Genomic DNA, 22,142 nt, shown 5'->3' with positions numbered 1-22,142 from the left:
TTACATGCATGCCTGGGTGGTTCAAGTTTATTCCAGAGAGAACTGGATTCAATAAATAATTGGAAGTATTCAATTTTCATCTTTTTGACTATGCAATATTTTGTAAGAAACATAGTGAACATATATCTTAATTGTCTGTGCCTGGAATTAGTGTTGCACAACAGAATGTCGAGTTTTTGATGTATTTTAATCTACTCATCAGTCCTGTGTATGTGCAAGCACTCTCAGTTATTTCAGTTGTAAAATGAATTGATCTGTATTAGGATATCAATTTTTATTTCACATTAGCCTTGTGACCTGTTGAAACCAATTAATAGAGTACATTTAAAATATTTGATATTTCTTGCACTACATGTGCTTTCAGTGCCTTTCCCTAGTATACTTGTGTGTCTGAACCTCTTTTGACCAGCATTCTCTCTTTCAAGCATGTTCCAATGAAGCCTGCTTCTCAGACTCTGGCATTTCAAGGCACCTTGCTCACCACCATTCCGCTTTTTTACTTCCCATCTTTAAAGGCGCATCTCAGCATGGGTCCTACGCCTTTACTACTCTTTATTTGTCTCACACTCACACTTGTTCTTTTAGTCACATCACCAAAGCTAAACTGACTAATCAAATTGCTATGCGGGACCGGAGACACACACACAAATATCTTAGTGTTTTATGATGTAGTGGATAGTATCTTTCATAGTAAACAACATCTCATAATCAGTGTCGGTCTATCAATATATATTTTAACTAATGTCTTCCCAAATACATCATGAGTAAACTGTATGAATATTTTAATCTTTGTTATGTTAAGTTTTTATTGGCAAACATCATACCAACACAGACAAATTCTATGAAACTTTATTTGAAAAATTTCATAGTAGTATTCTGTGAAGGTGTATCCATGAATTTGACCTAAAATGCAATTTTTCCTGCCTATAATTGGCTATACGGTATTACAGGCAGTGTGGAGTAGTGGGAAAAAGGTATTGAACTCTAAACAACCAAATTTAATTGCCACTTACGACACAACGTCTAATGCTTAAGTCACTTAACCTGTGCTCTAACTGAAAAATCCATCCATCCATTATCCAACCTGCTATATCCTAACATAGGGTCACGGGGGGTCTGCTGGAGCCAATCCCAGCCAGCACAGAGCACAAGGCAGGAACAAACCCCGGGTAGGGCACCAGCCCACCGCAGGGCACACACACTGCCCCATACTAGGGGCAATTTAGGATCGCCAATGCACTTAACCTGAATGTCTTTGGACTATGGGAGGAAACCCACGCAGACACGGGGAGAACATGCAAACTCCACGCAGGGAGGACCCAGGAAGTGAACCCAGGTCTCCTTACTGTGAGGCAGCAGGGCTACCACTGCGCCACCGTGCCGCCCATCTAACTGAAAAATTCCTTTTGTAAAAAGTTGTACAATATATCTGTAATTGTAAAATGCATTTGGATGGTGTTCAATCAAAAATCACGCTACTGTATGTAAAATAAAGGTTATTTGACAGTTACATCTATAGTCATTAGGATATTTGCCTGTTACTTAGTGTGGGTATTGTTCAATAGATTTTGCAGTGAGGTTCTGTTCTCTGTAGTTTCATTCTCTCGCACAAGAGGAATGCTTAGCCAACCTACATTTCATTGAGTTTTTTTAGGATGAAATTAATTACTTTATTTTTAATGCTTTTGTATAGCTGTTAGATTAGCAAGGCACTTTGCTATTATGACGGATCAGAAGTAATATTAGATATATTTAGGTACCAATGAAAAATGTTATGTTGTAAAGTTGAAACTGAGAATAGAAATTTGTCAGGGGCTGCCACCTCCATGGTTGTGACATTTATCTGTACAGCATGTGTGGACATTCTATTAACATACATATCTTCTGTAAAACTCCAAACCATTTGACTCTGTTTGACTACTTTTATTCACAATCTGTTTGTTCTCTTTTCTTTTACAGGTGTTTTATGTTTTAGTGAACTGTTTTTCTACAAGGAGCCACACGATGTCAATGTCATGAGGAAAGATCCAGTCATTTTGGACTGTCAAGCCCGTGGGGACTTACCCATATCTATGAAATGGCTGAAAAATGGAGTGAAAGTATTGGAAAATGACAGAGTGTATGCTTTGTCCAATGGGTCTCTTTACATTGCCGAAGTGGAAAGTAAAGCAGGGGACAAGTCGGATGAAGGTTTTTATCAGTGCCTTGCCCAGAACAAATATGGAGCAATCCTCAGCCAAAAAGCTCGCCTCACCATAGCTAGTAAGTGATAAGTGTGACATACTGGCTAATAACATGGAGTTATGGATTTGTGGATGGATGAGATGCTATCATCTGGAGAGGGGAAAAAAGTGACATAAGGTGGAGTGGTGTGCTTGACAGGGGCAGCAACACTTCTGTGCTACATGCCAACATTTCCATTGTTATTCTGTTTTAGGGGTGGGAAGGTTTTATATGGCTTTAAAATGAGAACTACACTTGTGTTTGACTTGTTAAGTAATTCAGAGCATTAATATGAGCACATTATTTGTTTGTGGTTTATAGTTTTTATCTGTCTGAGAAGTTCCATTAAATGACCACACTACACAACAAAACACCACAGCACAGCACAGGATGGTTTGGTGGTTTATAGCGCTAAAATAAAAGGATATAGCATGGGCATTTGCATTAACATTTGCTTTCAAATCTCTTTAGGTTTAGTATGGTCTAACAATCTGTCATTTTCTCCCAACTGGTTTTTACATAAATGCATTCCCTTTATTATCGCTGTTGCTATCAGTAATTCCAAAGAACATCATTTAGCCATTTCAAGGCTTTCAGTATTATTAGAATGTAGCCATTATGTAAAGTTAAATCTAGTAAGTCTCTAAGAATTCATAGACAAATTCCTATTGCTCTCTTTAGACATATTGTAATAAATGATGCAAGTTGTCTCTTAACTCCTTTTAATGAAGAGATACTGTATACTCCTGTATGTCTAACAAATCTCTGACAGAATCCAAGCATTTAATAAACAAAAATATATGGAATTCATTGCATAAGACAGAATGTCTCTAGGAAGCTTTTATTGGGTTCATAATATTTTTAATTTCCTATAGGTTGTTTCTAATCGATATAACATTCACTGTATAAAATTATCTCTGAACAAATTTTCAGAAAGTTGTATTGTATCCTATAAGTTGTTCCCAAAATGTTGCTGTGAGATAAAGAGACAAATGTTTGCATTAGTTGGTTGTTCCTACAGCTTTCAATTTTTCTAAAAGGTCTGCACTATAATTTAGCTTTCAATTTGGACATCTCCTTAATTTCTTCTGAAAAAATAAAGCATTAGCCTTTTCACAGTTTGTATTAGGGAGCTATCAATTCTGTCTCTCTCTCTGTATTAGGCTTTCAACAGTAAGATTATCACTCTTGGTTTTTCCTCCAGCAGTCCCTGTTTTCTTGGGAAGGCTGTGACTTGAAGCCAAATTCACTAATCTATCTGATATCAGGTAGTGTCTGAACACACATGGGGGAGGGGTTGAAGGGTGGGATATTACTTTGGTGTAGAAGGCGGATAATAGATGAATTTCCAGAGTTATGGCTCTCTAACCCAGAAGTTCCACCGTGACAGAAAAGTTGTCCATTCATGTGCAAATCAGGTGGCTTGCAAGTTTAAAAGGTTACAAAGTGTCCGGGATGTGGGTTACCCAAGTAATAAAGAGCAGATGACCCGCCATTCAGTGGCCAAGGCTTTCATGTTGTGAGTGATTGCCACGAATTGTTCTTTTGGAATGCACAGCTTCATATATGTTAACAGACCCTTCCTTTAGTGTCGCCCAGGAGCATTATCACAAGAGGACATCAGAGCACCTCTGCTGGGACCTCCTTCCTCCCCTCAGGCCACAGCCAGACACAAAAGAATGTGCTTCTGACTTTTTCTCTTTCTCTGAATTTAAATGCAGAGAAACCTTAGCTTTTGGCTAACACCTGGGTCACAAACTAGCCAGCCTGTGGCATTGTGAACAAGGATAGATCCTTACAAGGCTCAGTACACACTTTACTTTATATATGAGAGAACTGTACAGATATGACAGGCTAGACGGAAATGGCTTGCGGAGCTCATGCTAATTTGTAACTGTGGGGATTCCTCGGGTTTGACTAGCCTTTCACTTTATTCAGCTTTTGTTGACCCTAAACAAAAAAATGACATAGAAGTAAAAAAAAAAAAGAAAAAGAAAAAAGATTGCCTGGCCCCAGCTGCAAATAAGAATTCCTTTACATATAAATTGACTATTAAAACAGTCCAGTCTATAAATCCGTGTAAAACCAAAACTATTACAGTGCAATTCTTTTCATTGCTAAGCTTTCTAATTAGCTATCTCAATACACTAGTCAAATGTGTTGTAAGCTTTGAGTAATGGTGAATGTTAGAACCATTGGTATAACATGGGGGTAATTTAATGATACAATTCAGTAAACTGAAATTTCATAAACTAATTCCTAATGCTTAAAAATATACACTATTACATGAAGAATGTATATATGCTCATCAAGTACTAGGTATAAATAACTGTAAAAATATTAAATTTTTTTAAAATTAGCTAATGAACTAAATACAATTAAATTTTTTTATAGTGCACTTCACAGAAACTATTAATATTACAAATATAATTTTCCTTCAGTTTATCATTTACTTTCTAATCTGCTTGTTCCAGAAGTACAAGCAGACGGAGACTAACTCAATCACATTTGGCAAAAGGCAGGAACCTTTATTAGGACACCAGTTAATCTCAGGGCAAACTCACACACAGTGTTTCACATATAGCAAGCCAGTTTAGATTACCAGTTAACCTATGGGAGAATACCAATATTGACATGAGGAGAATGTGAAAGCACTATATCTAGATCAGGACTCAACCACATTCTTTTGATCACCATTACTTGGGCTGTATTGACTGACTGACTTCTTAGTGGAGCATCCACCATTGATCCAGTTCTGCCCAAATAAGAAAAATATAGTGAGCAAAACAAATCCAAAATTTATAACAAAAAGTTTGATTGTATAATGTCTAAGGTTGGCATAGTCATACAAAAGACAGCACTGTGGTCCATAGCTTCCCAGGCCTGAATTTGATTATTTCTTGTGGGATGTCTTCAAGTATTTCAGTTTCCTCCTATATCCTAAGGCTGTCTGAGTAATGTTAACTGGTGTTTTTAAATTACCTGGTGTGTGTGATGTTCCATTCAGACTAATGATTCCTACTTTGTCTCTGATAGTGTTGGTATAGACTACAGTCTATGAAATCAGATTTTTGTGACTCCTTATAATCATAAGTAAACAGTAACCTATAGTACGGTAAGCCGAGAGTAAACTAAAGATTGTGCATGCTAAAATCCATGGAAACTTGCTAATGAGAATGCCATAGAAATGCATTGGTCAACTTTTGCATTTAAAATATTAATAGTTAATTTAAATATTAGATGATGTTTACCAACCTCGCATATTGACATTAAAACCTACATTTAACAAATTTAATTTATTATTATTTCACAAGCACAGTCATTGATAAGTGCTGTCTCACAGATCCAAGGACCTAAGTTCAAATTCCTGCCAGTCACCATCTCAATAGTTTGCACATTGGCCTGGATTAATCTATATCCCAAAGAGAGTTTTAATGGATGTGTGGTATCTGATCAACTGGCCTCCCATCATGGCTTTGGCTCGGGACATCTCCACACTAGAACAGGAATATTTTTATAAAGTTAATTATTTTTCAGTTGTATATAATGTAGGTGAATACAGGGATACATACCCTCTTGAACGTCCAAGACATTGTATAATGGAGTATCACCTTGCCTTGGGCATGATGAAGAACTGTTACATATTATACAACCATATTGGCTCAAGTATAAAAATAAATATTTCAAACATCAAAACGTAGCTCTTTAACACCAGATTAAGGCTGATATACACTCGTAGTATCCCTCTTGTTCACGCGATTATTATTGAATGACATTTAAGGACTAGTGAAGATGGCCTCTGTCATATCTATAAGTCATATTTAACTTTAAAGAGTGAAAACAAAGAAAAAGGCGGATTAAAGCCGTTAATTGCTAATCCTTCTAGTAAGCTACAGACAGGAAGCTGCCTGTTTATTTCCTTTCCTTAAAAGGTGGAAATTGGATTCTTCAGAATGGGGCCCACAGTTAGTCTCTTAATTAGCCTGAAGCAGTCATGTCTGTCAAGAGAAAAGGGGAGGAAGGTAGAGGGGGCTGGGATGCCTGTGATGGCTGGCTGACTTTTACCTCTTTTTGTAGGCTCTCTAACTTTTTCTCCCTTCATTAAAGAAACCAGCCCAGTTGTTAGCCTGACTTCCTGTATGTATTAATTGTTATCCCAATGTACTGCACTGTTCTCTTACAGCAGTAACCAAAGAGTACATGTTCAGTGTTCAATTCCATAGAGTTTTGATAATTATTTTACATTAACTGCAGTGTCAATATACAAAGTTAGTGTGCTTTGCCTTATTTTTATAGTATATAAGGTATCTTCAAGCATCATGTCAAAATGATAAGACAGTGAAATCTGTCAATCCATTATATGTATTTTGTAAAGAATATTTCACAGATATGCATCTCCTGATATCGCTTTTTAAAGGATTTCACTATTTTAAGCACTTTACTCAGAAGAGGGCAACACACTGTAAACATTATTGTGTGGAATACTTTGTAATGGCATAACCTGTGAAACGCAATGTATAACATGAATACTATCGACATTTGTAATTTTTAAATTAAACCATTCATCTCTTCATTTTCTACATCCATTCGAATCAATATGGGGTAAAAGCATATCCCAGCTGCATCAAGCACAAGTCAGGAACTAACTCTGGACAGGTTGCCAATGTGGAACAGGGTATTCTTGTGTGTGCAACTACATTTGCACATACAAGGTCAAGTGATGACAGTTAACATAAGTAATATCTTTGTTGGATGTAGAAGAAAACTGACATACCCAGAGAAAAACCCACAAACAGAGAGAGAACATGCTGTCTCCGCATACAGAAGGAAAAGCGGGGCATTAGAATTATGGAGACAGTGTTGTTAAGAGTGCTATTATGCCATTACTGAAATAAAACTATATTAATCAAAGTCTGTATTTATGAACCCCCTATGACCCTGAACTGGATTCATCTGAATGTCCGGAATAACATTATTAGTGAATCTTTACTGAAGTGCATCCAGGAGAGATTTGCTCACTATGAATGGAGCTTTATAAAGATTTATTGATTTTTAATACATATATTTATGTATAGTTTTATACAGTTTTTAACAGTTCATATAGTTTTATATAGGTTTGTCCCCATGATGCACTCACCGAAGCATACAACTCTCTGCAGCAGTGTTTGGTCCGTTTCTGAGCCATTTTCATACAAGGCAGTGATGCATCCTGCCAGTATACTTTGAACAGCCATTTGGTAGAAGGACTTCAGGACTCTTTTTGACACTCTGAATTTCTTCAATTATCTGAGATGATAAATGCGCTGCCTTATCTTTCTCACCAAAATGTCTGTGTGTTTGGACCATTTTAAGTCACTCCTGATGTTGAGTCTCAGGTATCTGTAACAGTCAACTTCACCACTGCAGTACCATTAATGAACAGAGGTGTTTTTAACACTGTTTATAGCATCCAAATGTTCTGTTAGGGGATCATCACAGTAATTTACTTCCAAAGAATCTTTGCAACAGTTGACTAATATACAGTTAAATAATATTTTTTTGACACCTTTTCCTTATTTTTTGTTTTATAGGTAAAATTTGGAGTGGTGACCTTTTAACCACACCTTTCACTCTGTATGTACTTTAGCATATACTTAACTGCTCTGGAGTTCTAGTTTTAAATCAAGTCCTGCTCACTGTCTGTACACAGTCTGCACTTGCTCCCAGTGTCTATGTTTGTCAGTCAGTCAGTCATTATCCAATCCACAATATCCTAACACAGGGTCACGGGGGATTGGTCTGCTGGAGCCAATCCCAGCCAACACAGGGTGCAAGGCAGGAACAAATCCCGGGCAGGGCGCCAGCCCATCACAGGGCACACAGACACCAAGCACACACTAGGGACAATTTAGGATCACCAGTGCACCTAACCTGCATGTCTTTGGACTGTGGGAGGAAACGGGAGCACCCGGAGGAAACCCACACAGACACGGGGAGAACCGCGCTGCCTAGGTTTTTTTCTGTGTAGGTTTTTCTCCATATATTCCATTTCTCCTCAACATCCAAAGGCATGTGCGTTAGGTTAATTGGCAAGTTAACCCCATATGTGTCAGTATAGGCGTGTGCATGAGTGTACTTAGGACTGGCATCCCATTCTGCTTTGATTCCTGTTTTGTGCACAGTGCTAAAAGAATAGGCTCTGTCTCTTGCAGTGCAACAGATAACAGGATGGTGGTTTATGGTAAAAAATATTTTTGTTATTTCATGACTTTTTAAATCCTTTGGTTTCTGGTAAACTTGAAAATTAGGCTATTTGTCCTATATCATTTACTGTGATGTAAAGCATATTATAATTACAAGAATATGGCTGACCTAAAATAACTAAATTATTTTGACCACAAGGAAATTTTGTAATTTTTTTAAATGCATAATCACTTGTATATGTTCATGACAGTTGATGCTAGTCTTGCAACTCTATGTTTTGTCTTTTAGCTGCTTGTAATTTTATGATACAGTTAGCTACTGTATACTGTATTTGTGTATAGCATTTGGGTCATGTAATTGGAAGCGCACTTTATAAGAATAAATTGAATAACACAGACGGCACTATCTTAACCAGTAAATGTACAGTATACTTTATATCAATAATACTACAGAATCTGTTTATTCATAACAGCTTGGTAATGATTCTTACTATAGTCTGTAATATATGTAAAATCTGATTCCTAGTGTATACAGTATACTCTATATCACAGCATACATTATAGAATTACATTGCAGGATACTTTTGCTCCTGTTCACTATTCAAGAAGTATGTCGTTGAATGTCAAAATATCATCTGAATTTTGAATTACAAAGATGTGGTGGTGCTCAGTATACGGTGTGCAATATCAAATAGTGGTATTAGAGTTGCACAATATGCCAAAAAAAAAAAACCAAATAGTATGGTACCAGTATTTCAGGATTTTCATTATCAGTAGTAAATATCAGCTTCCCTCTAAATACACCCCAACACCCAACCATTACTGTATGTTGTGGAAAAACTTCCATTTTATAGACATAACGAAATGAAACTACCTGCTTTGATGCACTATTAAGAGGGAAGTGGTGCTTAGTACAGCGTACCAGGGAGGTTGGAAAAAATTGGGAGGGTTTTGAAGTTACCTGTTATTTTCTTGAGAACCGCTTTGGTACTGGTACTAAGGTACAAAAGCTGGTATCAGTACTGAAGTAAAAATGTTTTCACTAATCCAACACTAAATGGTATACAATTACCGATATTCTTTACCAGCTTTAGGCACATGGCACTGCTTAGGAGTATAATCTTCTCCTTCTTCTTTTGGCAGCTCCCGTTAGGGGATGCCACAGTGGATCATCTTTTTCCATATCTTACATACATAATTTAAAATTAATATAGTATATTACATACATTATTGGCACATTTAATATAGCTATCATTCCAATTATTTTAGACAAGGTTTTTGTCTTTTTTGAATTCTGAATACATTTCTTGGTGTGCCCACTCTGAAACAAGTATCATATAGCTGTCTATGTGAAAGGCATGGATTTTCTAAGTTCATTCTTCAAGTGACTGCCCTTAAGCCTAATTTATAGTCACATTATATTATAGTTGTTTGAAATCCAAAGCCATGTTGGTGGGTATCAGAGGAATCTACTGAATTAACACTGCTGTGAGATTCTTTATACATAGTATGTTTCCATTACACAATTTAGGTGGGTCAGTATTACACAGCAACATTACTAGAGCACCACTAATATTACGACTGGAAGTAAAAGTCAATGTCAATAGACTTGTATGTTGTAGTATCTTCAGGAAGCTGATCATGTATTTGGAGACTGGTATTATTAATGCTTTCATTTTTAGATGTTGGAATTACTAGTTTTCAAAGCTGTTAGTGATTTCTGGAGTTTATATCAACTGGCTGGACCACTATGCAAAATAGTATGGAAGTTAAGTAAGAAATGGCATAGAATCTGTAAGAAATTTGCCTACTGAGATTATATGTGTGTGTGTGTGTGTTCAATTAAATCATGAAACAAATCAATATAAAAAAGCCTCATGTATATTATATGTGTTATGTATAAAAAAAAAAATTGGATGAAATGTACATCCCAAGCTATATCTGTCTGTCTGACTGCATGGGATGGTTATTAGAGACCTTGAGTACACTGTTTTACTCAATGTGTCACAGTAAGATAGTTTGTAAAATTTGTACCTAATAGCTAAAATGGTGTGCGAGTGTATGGTGAACAGACTGACAGATATTCAGTTATATAAAGTATATAAAGATGAACAGTGTACTGTGTATATCAGTATGTGTATAGGTGAATTACACTGCAGAATGCTTTGTTTCACCATTGAGAAGATCTAAAGATATTCTGATATTATAGTGAGCAGAATGTATTCATTTAAACTATGCCAACCAAAAATTAAGATAGTTTGAATGGTAGTAGATATGCTGTACCATTACAGAACTTCTATGTACCAGTTGATTTTTGAACAGAGTTGTGGAGCACTACTGCACCAACTATGAAAGGCATTATATAAAATAGTGTTTAGCTAATCGTGCAGTATATATCACAGTGTGTGTGTATATATATATATATATATATATATATATATATATATATACATACATATAAACTTTGTTTTTTTACTTTCTCCAACAGTATTTGTTAAGAATAACTTTTTAAAAGTTTTGTTTGAAAGTAAACAGCATGTGATAAGTACTACCTCAAGCATTTTGCAAGGGAATGTTTTAGTACTTTGAACACCCATGTCTTGGTTGATGAGGTAGTGCAGTTTATTACACTATATAAAACTCAAGACATAAATGCACAGTATTTCCTTCATAATAATCTCAGTGCTGCTGTTTTTGCACATTTTAGCGAAAATGTCCAGCCAGCTTAGAGTCCTGTTCTAGTTTATGCATGCATTAAAGCACATTTATAGGTTGCTATATAGCTAGTAAATTAATTGAAGGGGTGTGCGGCTCTGTGCTGTAAACTTGAGAAGGTGCTAAAAATCAGCCTGTAGAGTTTACAGGCTTATTTTAAAGGGACACTTAGCTCTGATGGATGGCTTGTCTGGAAGCTCATAAAATTTGCAGGTACCCGAGAAAAGTAGCTCAGAGGGGAAAAAAGGACTTGAGCAGCAGCACAAGTGGTAGTGGCAGCAGTGATACTTTGCCCATCCTGTCTTTTCTTACTTCAACTAACTTTTTTCTTTTTTTCTTTTTTACCCACAATCACCTATACTAGCCCACTTCATTGCCAGGCGTGTACACCCAAGGCCAGCTTACTGCTTGACTGCTCTCAGGAATCAAAGGAAAGCCTCTCAAGTGCGGATGCATTTATCTGCCCTGCCGCCCCAAACCATTCACAAAGACAGGAGGCTGCTTGTTGAGTGGGGGTAGGGTTGGGGGACTTGTGGTTTAACAGCTGGCCTTCTTGTTACAGACCAGAGGATTAAATTGATAAGAGAGGCATACCTCTACATAAATATTTATGAATATTATTTAGCAATATATGTTAGAAAGGCTTGTACAATCACTTTCTTTCAATGTGTATTTCTGGCTTTTGGGCTCCAAAAGTCATAGGTTTAAATATGCACTATTATTATTATTTTTTTTACATGTATACAACATCTTTGGTGTTTTGTTCGTTTCATAAATAGTGTCAATTTTAGAGTTTCAAACAATTCTGTAAAATTTTTGAGGCTGGCTTTTACTTAGCATGCCACATTAAGCACGATGAAGAGCAGCAACAATTTTGACTAGAACATAAAAATTAAATAATTTAATGCCAGATGAATATATGGTAGGCTGCATTTTAAACCACATAGATTAATGAAGTGAAATCTGGAAATCAGTAATGATAGGATATGAAGAAATTTTGATATGCAGTAATTAGAATGTACTCTGTTAAACTTTTACCTTGAAAGTGACACAAACATGGTGGCTCAATTATCAGGATCCACAGGGGAAAACTAGCTGGTCAAGATACTCAAATAAGCTTTCAAAAGTCTAAATAAATTACATTCTAATGTCACAATGTTAAAAGTACATTGTGTTAACTACTTACCGGTACTATGAAATACACTACATTAAGATAAGTAATTGCCTATTAAAGTATTTTATGTGTATACCACTGCAGAGGTAATTTAAAATAAAGTTTCTCTTTTAAACATTTGGTGTTGTTTTGAAAGGCATATGTATAAAATAAAGACTGACTGCATACATATTATACAGCTAGTTGTTACAATATTTGTGTTAAAAGTCATAATATAAAAAAAAATGAGTGTTCGGCATGTATAAACATATAGCAGCTTTCACTGCAAAAAATGTAATTTAAAGTGCACTGAGCAACACAAAGTTAAGCTAGCATGTGCATGTTATAAAGAAATCTGCTGCAAAGGGCATTTAATAAAATTAAAACTACCTTTTTAAAAGCACCATGTGAAAGGACTCTCTGGAGAAACTCCTTCTGTGAGTGCATAAGATTAAAGAACATCACAGTGGTACAGTAGTTAATGCTGCAGCCTAACAGTCATGGCGGATTCATGTAAATGTTGACTTGCTCACTATGTAGGTCTACAAGTTCTCTAGGTGTTTATGAGATTTCCTCTAAGTACTCTAGTTTTTCTCCCACATTCCTAAAAATCGAATATTAGATTAATTGACAACTCTAAACAGGCCTGATGTTAGTGATTGAGTTTCTTGCAATTTACTTCCTCCTTGTACAAGGATGACTTCTGGTCTGCATTACCAAAATTATTTTTTCCCCTGCCAGTTGTGAAAATCAGCTTCCACAGATATTATTAATATTTTAGATAATGCTGTAGTGTTAAACATCATAGAAAATAGTCTTTTCATGTCCGATCTTAAGCCATTAAATATCAGTGACTTGTATTTTAAAATCAAATGGCTTCTATCAGTAAAAAACTTTACATTTGTAAGCTTTTTGGTTGCCTACCCCCAAAAGATAGATATCCAGTGTACATTTGCAGAACTAACCATTTCATTGTATAGATCAATAGCCTAAGGCCTGGACCTTCTGGCTTTGACTGCTGCTGACCTTTACCGAATGAGCACATTGCCCTGATGAAATAACCTATAAACATTCATCATTAAATCTGCCAGTGACAGCTATAATTAAGCAGTAGCCAAATCTGATGCTTTCCAATGAGTTCAAAGTCAGCTCAGTATTGGTATGGTGTGGACATGTTCAAAAACAAAGGTAACCTTTAAATACGTGAGCATCCTCATTGTGTACAGCCTTAACAATATGACAAAAATGCTCTAATAGATATACATATATTTTTTATTTGACGTACTTCTTAATGGTTAATGACAGAGACTGCAACGATAAGAGATTGAAAGAAGCACCGGGTCTTATAAGCAGAATGAAACAATGCTCCTCTTACTGCATTTAAACCTCCTCTTTGACTCTACATACTCAGCAATGTGCAGCTTGTCTAAATTGATTTTAGAAATTATTGAGCTAGGGAAACAGTTGAATGTCCTGGGTGAATGAAGGCAGCAAGTGCTTTGTTTGTGTCTCAGACCACCCCACATCTTCTTCTTAACTTTATGCTGACTCCACAATTAATTATAACAGAATGTACACTTGTGCTGCCGATAACCCCTCATAACTCTCGAAATGTATAAAAGAGGGATAGCTTAGATGAAGAAACATTCACAGATCCTCATTTTCCTTTTCACAAGTCTTTTCAGCATATAATAATAAAAACACCATTCTTAATGCCACATAATCCAGTTAAGGAATACAGGGAGCTGGAGCCTATCCCAGCATCCTTGAGCATAAGGCATTCCATTCACACACACACATTCACATACACACTCTGTTGTTGAAGGGCCAATGTGAAATTACCAAATAAACTAAAACACACTTTAGGGATTTGGAAAGAAATATGAAGTTCCCGAAATTAAACCCACAGAGCCATGGGGAATAATATACAAATTCCACAAATCCAATGATCACATACAGGACTCAAACACTGGTGTCCACATCTGTGAGGCATCAGCAATAATCACTGCACTACCACTAATATATAAAAAATATATAATGAGCATAATCTCAAAGCCTTATGTGGTCTTCCTTTTAATAAAGTGCCCTTTTTATTAACCAAAACTATGTACAGCTTTACAATTTGTACACTTTGCTTAAATTTATACACATATTCAAATACTTTCCATGACCCTGTAAATGGATTTAGGGAATTAAGAAAATGGATGGACATGCGGATGGCTATTTACTGAAATGATAAAATATTTCATAGTCACTGTTTAATTATGTACACTTTTCACAAAGACTTTCACTATAGTGAACTTTTCATTTACTCTTTATTTTATGTAGCACCTTACATAGGGAGTACCATCACAAGCTACGTCCACATAAACTTTGTTATACTTTTGACCATAAACATCATAATAAAGTGCGCAGATTACATAGCACTTTCCATGTAAGCACCATCACAAAGAGACTTCCAACAGCTAGTTTTAAATGTAACTTTTTGTGCAGTAAAAAATAAACAATGCAGAAGATCCACTCATTTAAATTAATCAAACAGTAAATCTAGAGTGCTAGGATGGATATTTTACAAGAGTGCTTCAAGTGTGACCTTCTGTACTAATTCAACTTACTTTCATTTTTTTGTGTTTTTCCTACTGTTTTTTTTTCCTTTTTTGATTAGCTCACTTGAAGTAACTTTGATGTCTGCTCACAGATATAACTTAAATTTCAATTGGAATAGTAATACTTTTCCCAAATTTCTATAAAAAAAAATATTTCTCCAATCCTTCTCCGCCCCAACCCCCCCTCCCAGATGGTTCCCTTCCCCCACCCTAAACCATGGGACATAAATGAAACTGCATGGTCAGCTGGAGATAAAAGGTTATTCTGTTGTCCAGCAGTCATAGGTCAGGGGCACAGGGTGACACACAGAGAAGATTTTCTTTCGCATAGAAACTGAAGCAGGGCTTGGAATTTAGTAACTGCCTATAGTTTTACAGAAAGTGGAAATCCAAAAAAACTGTTTTACTTCTTTTCTTTCAGTCCTCCTCCCTGTAGGTCTCTCTCTCTGAAACTGATGCAAAACTAAATGTGGCCTTAGCCTTAACTATCCTACACTAACTGATCAAATCAACACAGTCATTCTGTGCTGCCAGGTTTCTGTTCTTTGTTGTGTCCGTCTTGATTGCCGGAGGCTGAACTAAAATAACACAATAATGACTGCAAAAAAGATTGGCTTATTTTGGATGACACTTTTTTATAGTAAACTGCCTCAAACTTGAGTTACAAATACAGGACTACAGAACAACTGTTTGTAAATAACATAACATGTTGATTACATCTTGCCTGAAGAAGGGGCCTGAGTTGCCTCGAAAGCTTGCATATTGTAATCTTTCTAGTTAGCCAATAAAAGGTGTCATTTTGCTTGGCTTTTCTCTACATTCATAATGGCTAACACGGTACAACACCCTAGTACTATAAATAACATAACATATTCAAATATGCTTAATCCAATTTAGTGTCGGAGAGGAGACCATGCTAACTCCATATGGACAATTACTTAGTATGGTATATGAACCTAGGATACATAAGGAAGCAGTGCTAGCCATTGTACTAGCTTGCATTTTTATTTGTATATACTTTTTTAATCATTTACTAGTGAAAATAGAAGTCACTTGATCAGGATCACTCATTGAGTCAGGGCCAATGCCTGAGCAGTCCACCTCTTAAGGAAACTTTTATGTAAAAGTAGAGCATATGCCTTTGATTTCAATCAAACCCTCAATTATCCTTTTATTGTTTTTATTTCCAGGTCATAATACCAGTATTCATTATCAACATTTTGTATTATACAGCAACTTCTAGTGCTACCACTTTCATTATCACTGTGTTCAGAATCAGCTTTATATGTTGCTTTTTATTGTTAACACTGTCAAAAAGCACTTTACAAATCAATGTGTATATTGTCTTCTAATCATTATTTCAGTAAATATTAGTTAATTTGATGAGATTCATATAGACCCTTTTACTATTAGCACTAATAGAAGCCACTGTTGGAAACAGCTTGTATTTTAAATAGCACCATTTAAAGTGATCATTATTACAATTAATCAGTGAATTGTAATTTCTTTTCTTGATCTTCATAGCGATCAATGTCAATTAATCCATCTTCGTTTTATTTTGCACTGTTATTGTGACCTCAAAAAACATTTTAAAATGCAACAACTTCCAAGACTGCTGTTATAGTTAATTAGACCACATTTGTATCATGTATTGTTAAAGAGAAAATTTATCAGCAAGCACCTTTCACAGAAGTGTATATTTATTTTAATCATAGAAACTTTTTGATTTATAAGCATTATCCCAGTCAGTTCAGATTTTATAAGCACACTTTTACTGTGACTAACAATGAAATCAATTATTCCTGCCTCCCATGCACTATTCATTTAACTGTTATTAACCACAAGAAAAGCAATGTATATACTGCATTTCATAATGAGCTCTATTACAGATTTTTTTTTACATTATATATTCATTATTAATAGAAAACCACAGTAAAAAGGCAAGGAAAGATAAAATGACTAGAGAAAGAAGGAATACAGAATGAAGTATGTGCGCTGTTACAATGACATGGTGGGGGGTTGTGGTTAAGTCACAAAAAAAAAGTGCTGACAGGAGACTCATTGGCATTATAATAACCTGAGAACTTAAGCAATAGGGGGAGAAGAAATGTTTGCAGTGGTCTTTCTAATGACCTTTGGGCTTAGAGGCCAGGCCATTCATTGCAATGACTGCTTTGTTATCCTTTTGAGCTGGTCAGCGGACTCAGTGAGCTCTGCGACAGACCCTTTCGGAACAGTGTGATTGATTTGTTTTTGCTTTTCAATATCACATTCTTCACCTCTGGTGGCTGGTCAGAAGATCTCTTCTTTTCAGGACGGAGATGGTAAATTTAAAATACTCAAGAATAAGAAATTAAAAGAAATTGATCATGTTGATCATGGGGTTGTTTAACATTAGTGACTTGTAGAACAGGTTGCAAGATGTCTTCATAAGTTAAGAAAAAAGATAATTTCTTATAAAAGTCCAGCCGCCTTGAATTTACATTTCCATCAAAGATAATCTGCAATAAGGAAAAAGTAAACTACGGTAGTTCTAATGTAATGACAATTTGTCACAGTACGAATGGGTGCTCTATTTCAAATGCAATCCCAATATGCTTTATGGTCTAAAATTCTGGCTACTAAAGGACCCAATTATCTCCTAAGACATAGTTAGAGTACTTATGTATTTTAATGTTCATAAATATAACATCTGCGGTGGGCTGGCGCCCTGCCCGGGATTTGTTCCTGCCTTGACCCATGTTCTGTCTGGGATTGGCTTCAGCAGACCCCTGTCACCCCGTGTTAGGATATAGCAGGTTGGAAAATGACTGACTGACTAACTAACTAAATATAACGTTACTACCAACATTTTTGTTTATTAGCCATTAGTGTCTCCAACATCCAAAAACCATCCAAAATGAATTCAGTTACTCTTAGTTTATATTGTGAATCAAAATTATTTCCAATAAGATGAATAAAGAGCTAGTTCTCAAAGTATTTGACCATACTTAGTAAAAAGGACTGAGACTCCGGGTTCTCCAAGGTTTTCCTCTCGGCTTAGATCAATTGTTGACTCTAAATTGGCCCAGTGTAAGTGTGCATTTGTGGGCCCTGCAATGAACTAGTATCCTGTTCAGGTTTGTGTCAAACCTTCTCCTCCATACTTCTTCATGCATTAAGCAGCCTTGAAAATTTAAAATTGAGAATCCCAATGTGCATTACATGTACAATACATTTCTGTTGGAGAGGCATGGTGACAAAGTGATTTGTGAAGTTGTAACTCTGATTTTCTTCCCAAATCCCATAGATTCCAGTTGTAGAGTATCTGGTAACACTGAATTAAACTGGTGAGTGTGCTATGACAGACTGGTGTATTTAATAAAGTTATGTGACATTAGTTCTAATTTTTGCTGTCAGCCTGTTTCCTTCATATAAATGTTTTTGATGGTTTCCTTCTATATTTGCATCTTTGAGCCTTGTCGAACTTAACTTATTAAAATTTTGTTCTGCACGCTCTCCTATTTTCCCTGCATATTTGTTTTGGCATGTGTTGTACTTAAAAAGTAGCCAGGTTTGCCTTTTAGAACAATGGTTGTTTGAATCATTGCACGCGATACTGCCCTTATACCCTGTGTTCCTCCACGACCCTTAACTTGATTTAGGCTGGTTTAGACAATAGTAAAAGATGAAAATCAGGTAGGTTAAGTGAGTAGATCAGGGTCCAAAGAGAATTGGATGTGGGATTTAACCCGTGATTTTACGTAGCACCTTTTGTACCACAGCCTCTCCCACTGTGCTTTATAGGCATAGGACCATTATGTCCCTCACAGTTTACAAAAGAACAGTAGTGAGATTTAAGATACAGTACAGTTGTCTCTATATCCCTATAATACAAGCAACAGGTAATGTTGGAGTCTTTGAGTCACGCAGTAAAACCAGTGGTATGCATTTATCCTTTATATTGAACTAATTCCTTTTTTGTGCATTATAGGTATATCTACCTTAATGAAAGAATAAGCGTGTATCTGTCTGTGTGTCCATTTGGTTGCTTTGCCTCTGTCTTTCCGAAAGGTGAAGCATCACAAACATTTTTACTAATAAAATGCATTGTGTTAGTCATTCCAATAAATGGCACATCACAAATATTAGCACTGCTTGTACAAATCCCATACCAAATGGCATATAACAGAGATGTATGCATTGCGTTAACACTGAGGTCTATGTTAACTACTTAGATTAAAGCTGTATTAGATGGGTAGCACAGCCAGTGCATTCATATTTCTACAAAATGAGTGGAGTCTAGATAAGTGACTTGGATAAGGTCATACAGAGTTTCATAGATGGTGATTTAATGAGACCTTGTGTTTATGTAGAACCTTTTATCCTGAAACAACACCAATGCACTTTAAAGGTATAGTACATTTATTCTAGCATTTCTAAGGTAAAGTGATATATGAATGAATATTTCAGCCCAAATGAAATAAAAAAAGTAAATATGCAAATAAACAAAAATACTGTGAAATGTGACATAAAATAAATAATAACATTGAAATGTGTGTACAAATAATCAAATATCTCATGAAATATATTTTGTAGCTTATTTCTTTATGTATTTCTTTTCCATTTGTTTATTTCAGTGATATACACGCAACAAGCCCAGAGTAAAAGCTTTCATTTTCATTAGTCCACGCCGACAGGGTGGATTTTAACAAGTACTGTTTTTTGATTGGTCAATCGTCAGTAGAGCAGCTGTAAACCTTTGGCTGTCATGTGCCACATTTACAGCAGACACTTCACACAGTAATTCTGAGCAACTTTATATTGCACTTGTATTTGATGCACACAGTTGCAACTTTGCCATGCACATGAACCACAAGATTCCCAGTTCAAGCAAAGAGAATTCACCCACTCTGTAGACAATTCACCAACCAAAAAAGAGTATTTGCTAGAGGCTGCCTTCTCAAACGTGACAAGTGAAAGGGTTAGTTTTCATATCAGGCCTTATTTTATGGTATGTGTGGTTGTGGTGTCATTGAACAAGATTAATGAAGAAATAATTAAATAAAAACATAAACATTAGCAACAGATATATATATTTTTTGACACATTTAGTTATTTATACTCACATGTCATGTTGCTATTTATTTATTGTCACATTTCATAGTACCTTTATTTATTTATTTAAATTTGTGCAAAATATTTTCCCATATTGACACAATGAGTGTTTTACAGGGAGTGCGTTGTTGGGATTTGAACCTTGTATTTTAGTGTCCAAGAACAGTTAACAAGGCAGTATTCTGCAAATGTAGGCCTGATGACCAGCAGACAGTGAATGGGCTGTGGTTGTATCCCCACCTGTTCCATCTTCAAAATTAACATTGTTGCTTAATACTAGGAAACACAATTTCAAACCATAGCACCCAGGAACGCATTACTTTTTCATTAGTTAATTTCATTAAAGGGAAGATACCGATATTTACATACTTACCACATAAATGAAGCAAAGTAAATTCCTGCTCCTAACAGCTTAGCTTGATCATATACATGTATAACCTTGTTTTCGCTTTTGCTCTTCTCGGCGGATTTACGCCTCTAAGAATTTAAGACAGAGTTTGAAAATGGCGGGCAGAGCAATCTCGTCTAAACCAATCAGTGATCGTGACGTCACCGCGTCCCGTTAATGGGTTCACAGTAAGATTTCGGTGTATGGCGAGGAACGCCTAGGTTTTGAAAGTACGGTCGTCTTTGCAAGTAAAAAGGTAATGGAAAGAAACCAGGAACTAGGTTTATACGGGTTCATGATCCATGTGATTTGAGAAATGCCTTTCCAAAGTAGTTTTGAATACTTACATCTGTTGGTTAAGTGCTACCGGCGTTTTTCATAGTCGATTCACTGCATTATGATTGGTATGGTTCCGCTGGAGCTACCTACAGTATTTAATTTGTTAAAGAAAGACCCTTTTTGTTCTTATTACATAAAGCTAGGGTCTTGATTAAGAGCCTCGGAGAGGTTAGCCGTTGAATTGAAAATTAGTTAGCATCCCTTAACAAACAACTCGGTGAACTCTGACAGGTTGCTTTTCTTGTGTGCTTCACTGCTTTCTCAATGGCTTTGGCTAGGGCGTGTTAGCACTGTAAGACTACTGTTGGTGGTATCCCTTTCTGGCGTTTCCCGTCCCCCCCTGGCTCATTGCTTGTTTCCTAATTCATGTACACTTCATCGCAGCGTGAGGCAGCTTTGTGTTCATTTGCATATGAAGTGGCAGCTCTGACCTCCTTTCAGCCTTCTCCTTTGATTAGGTAGCAGCTTAATAATTAGCTGGCTTTCAATAGACTTGTACAGAGCTCTGGCATGTGCTGGGGTTACTTTTGCGAAGTGTCCCTGTGGCCCTTCTAATAACGGACATGCTAAAAAACTTGTCTGATGTGTAAATCGAATACGGAACAAGTCTAGGTGCCCACTCATGTAAATTGCAGCAATGCTTCCTCGGACCAACTGTCGAAGACTTTATTTTGTAATGTTGCGCATAGTAAAGCGTTCGTTTATTTCGATGCCATTAAGCTCTACCGCAGTTCCTCTTTCCACCGCAGCCGTCTTTGTCGTCCTCCGTACTTGATTTAAGACTCCTGTAAAGTCAATAGATTAAAACTTTTGATAAACCGATGCGTGCCACCAATACAATCTGATTTGCTGATGTTGGTAAACCTAATAATGTAATATTCTCAACCCCGCTTAATCAAGTTAAGAGTAGCTGGGTTTCAAATTTATCCCGAGTGGTGGTTCTGAGGCTAGGGATATGCACTGGCAATCGGAAGGTTGCCGGTTTGAATCCCGTAAATGCCAAAAAGGGACTCTGCTCTGTTGGACCCTTCAGCAAGGCCCTTAACCTGCAATTGCTGAGCGCTTTGAGTAGTGAGAAAAGCGCTATATAAATCCATCCATCCATTTTCCAACCCGCTGAATCCGAACACAGGGTCACGGGGGTCTGCTGGAGCCAATCCCAGCCAACACAGGGCACAAGGCAGGAAACAATCCTGGGCAGGGTGCCAACCCACCGCAGGACACACACAAACACACCCACACACCAAGCACACACTAGGGCCAATTCAGAATCGCCAATCCACCTAACCTGCATGTCTTTGGACTGTGGGAGGAAACCGGAGCGCCCGGAGGAAACCCACGCAGACACGGGGAGAACATGCAAACTCCACGCAGGGAGGACCCGGGAATCGAACCCAGGTCCCCAGATCTCCCAACTGCGAGGCAGCAGCGCTACCCAC

At 36.6% G+C, this 22,142-nt stretch overlaps 1 protein-coding gene across 1 annotated transcript in view; it reads left to right on the top strand.

Moving 5' to 3' along the window:
* LOC114668121 (protogenin-like) overlaps nt 1-22,142 on the top strand; it is a 111,339-nt gene that overhangs the window by 5,954 nt on the left and 83,243 nt on the right. The window contains exon 2 of the mRNA XM_051920490.1: nt 1,960-2,262. Within this exon, the coding sequence (XP_051776450.1) occupies nt 1,960-2,262 (303 nt within the window). The remainder of the gene's footprint in view (nt 1-1,959; nt 2,263-22,142) is intronic.

This window comes from Erpetoichthys calabaricus, chromosome 17, assembly GCF_900747795.2.
Source record: "Erpetoichthys calabaricus chromosome 17, fErpCal1.3, whole genome shotgun sequence".
Classification (NCBI taxonomy): Eukaryota; Metazoa; Chordata; class Cladistia; order Polypteriformes; family Polypteridae; genus Erpetoichthys; species Erpetoichthys calabaricus.
The sequence above is the reverse complement of the archived record's forward strand: the minus strand, read 5'-3'. Positions and strand labels throughout refer to the sequence as shown.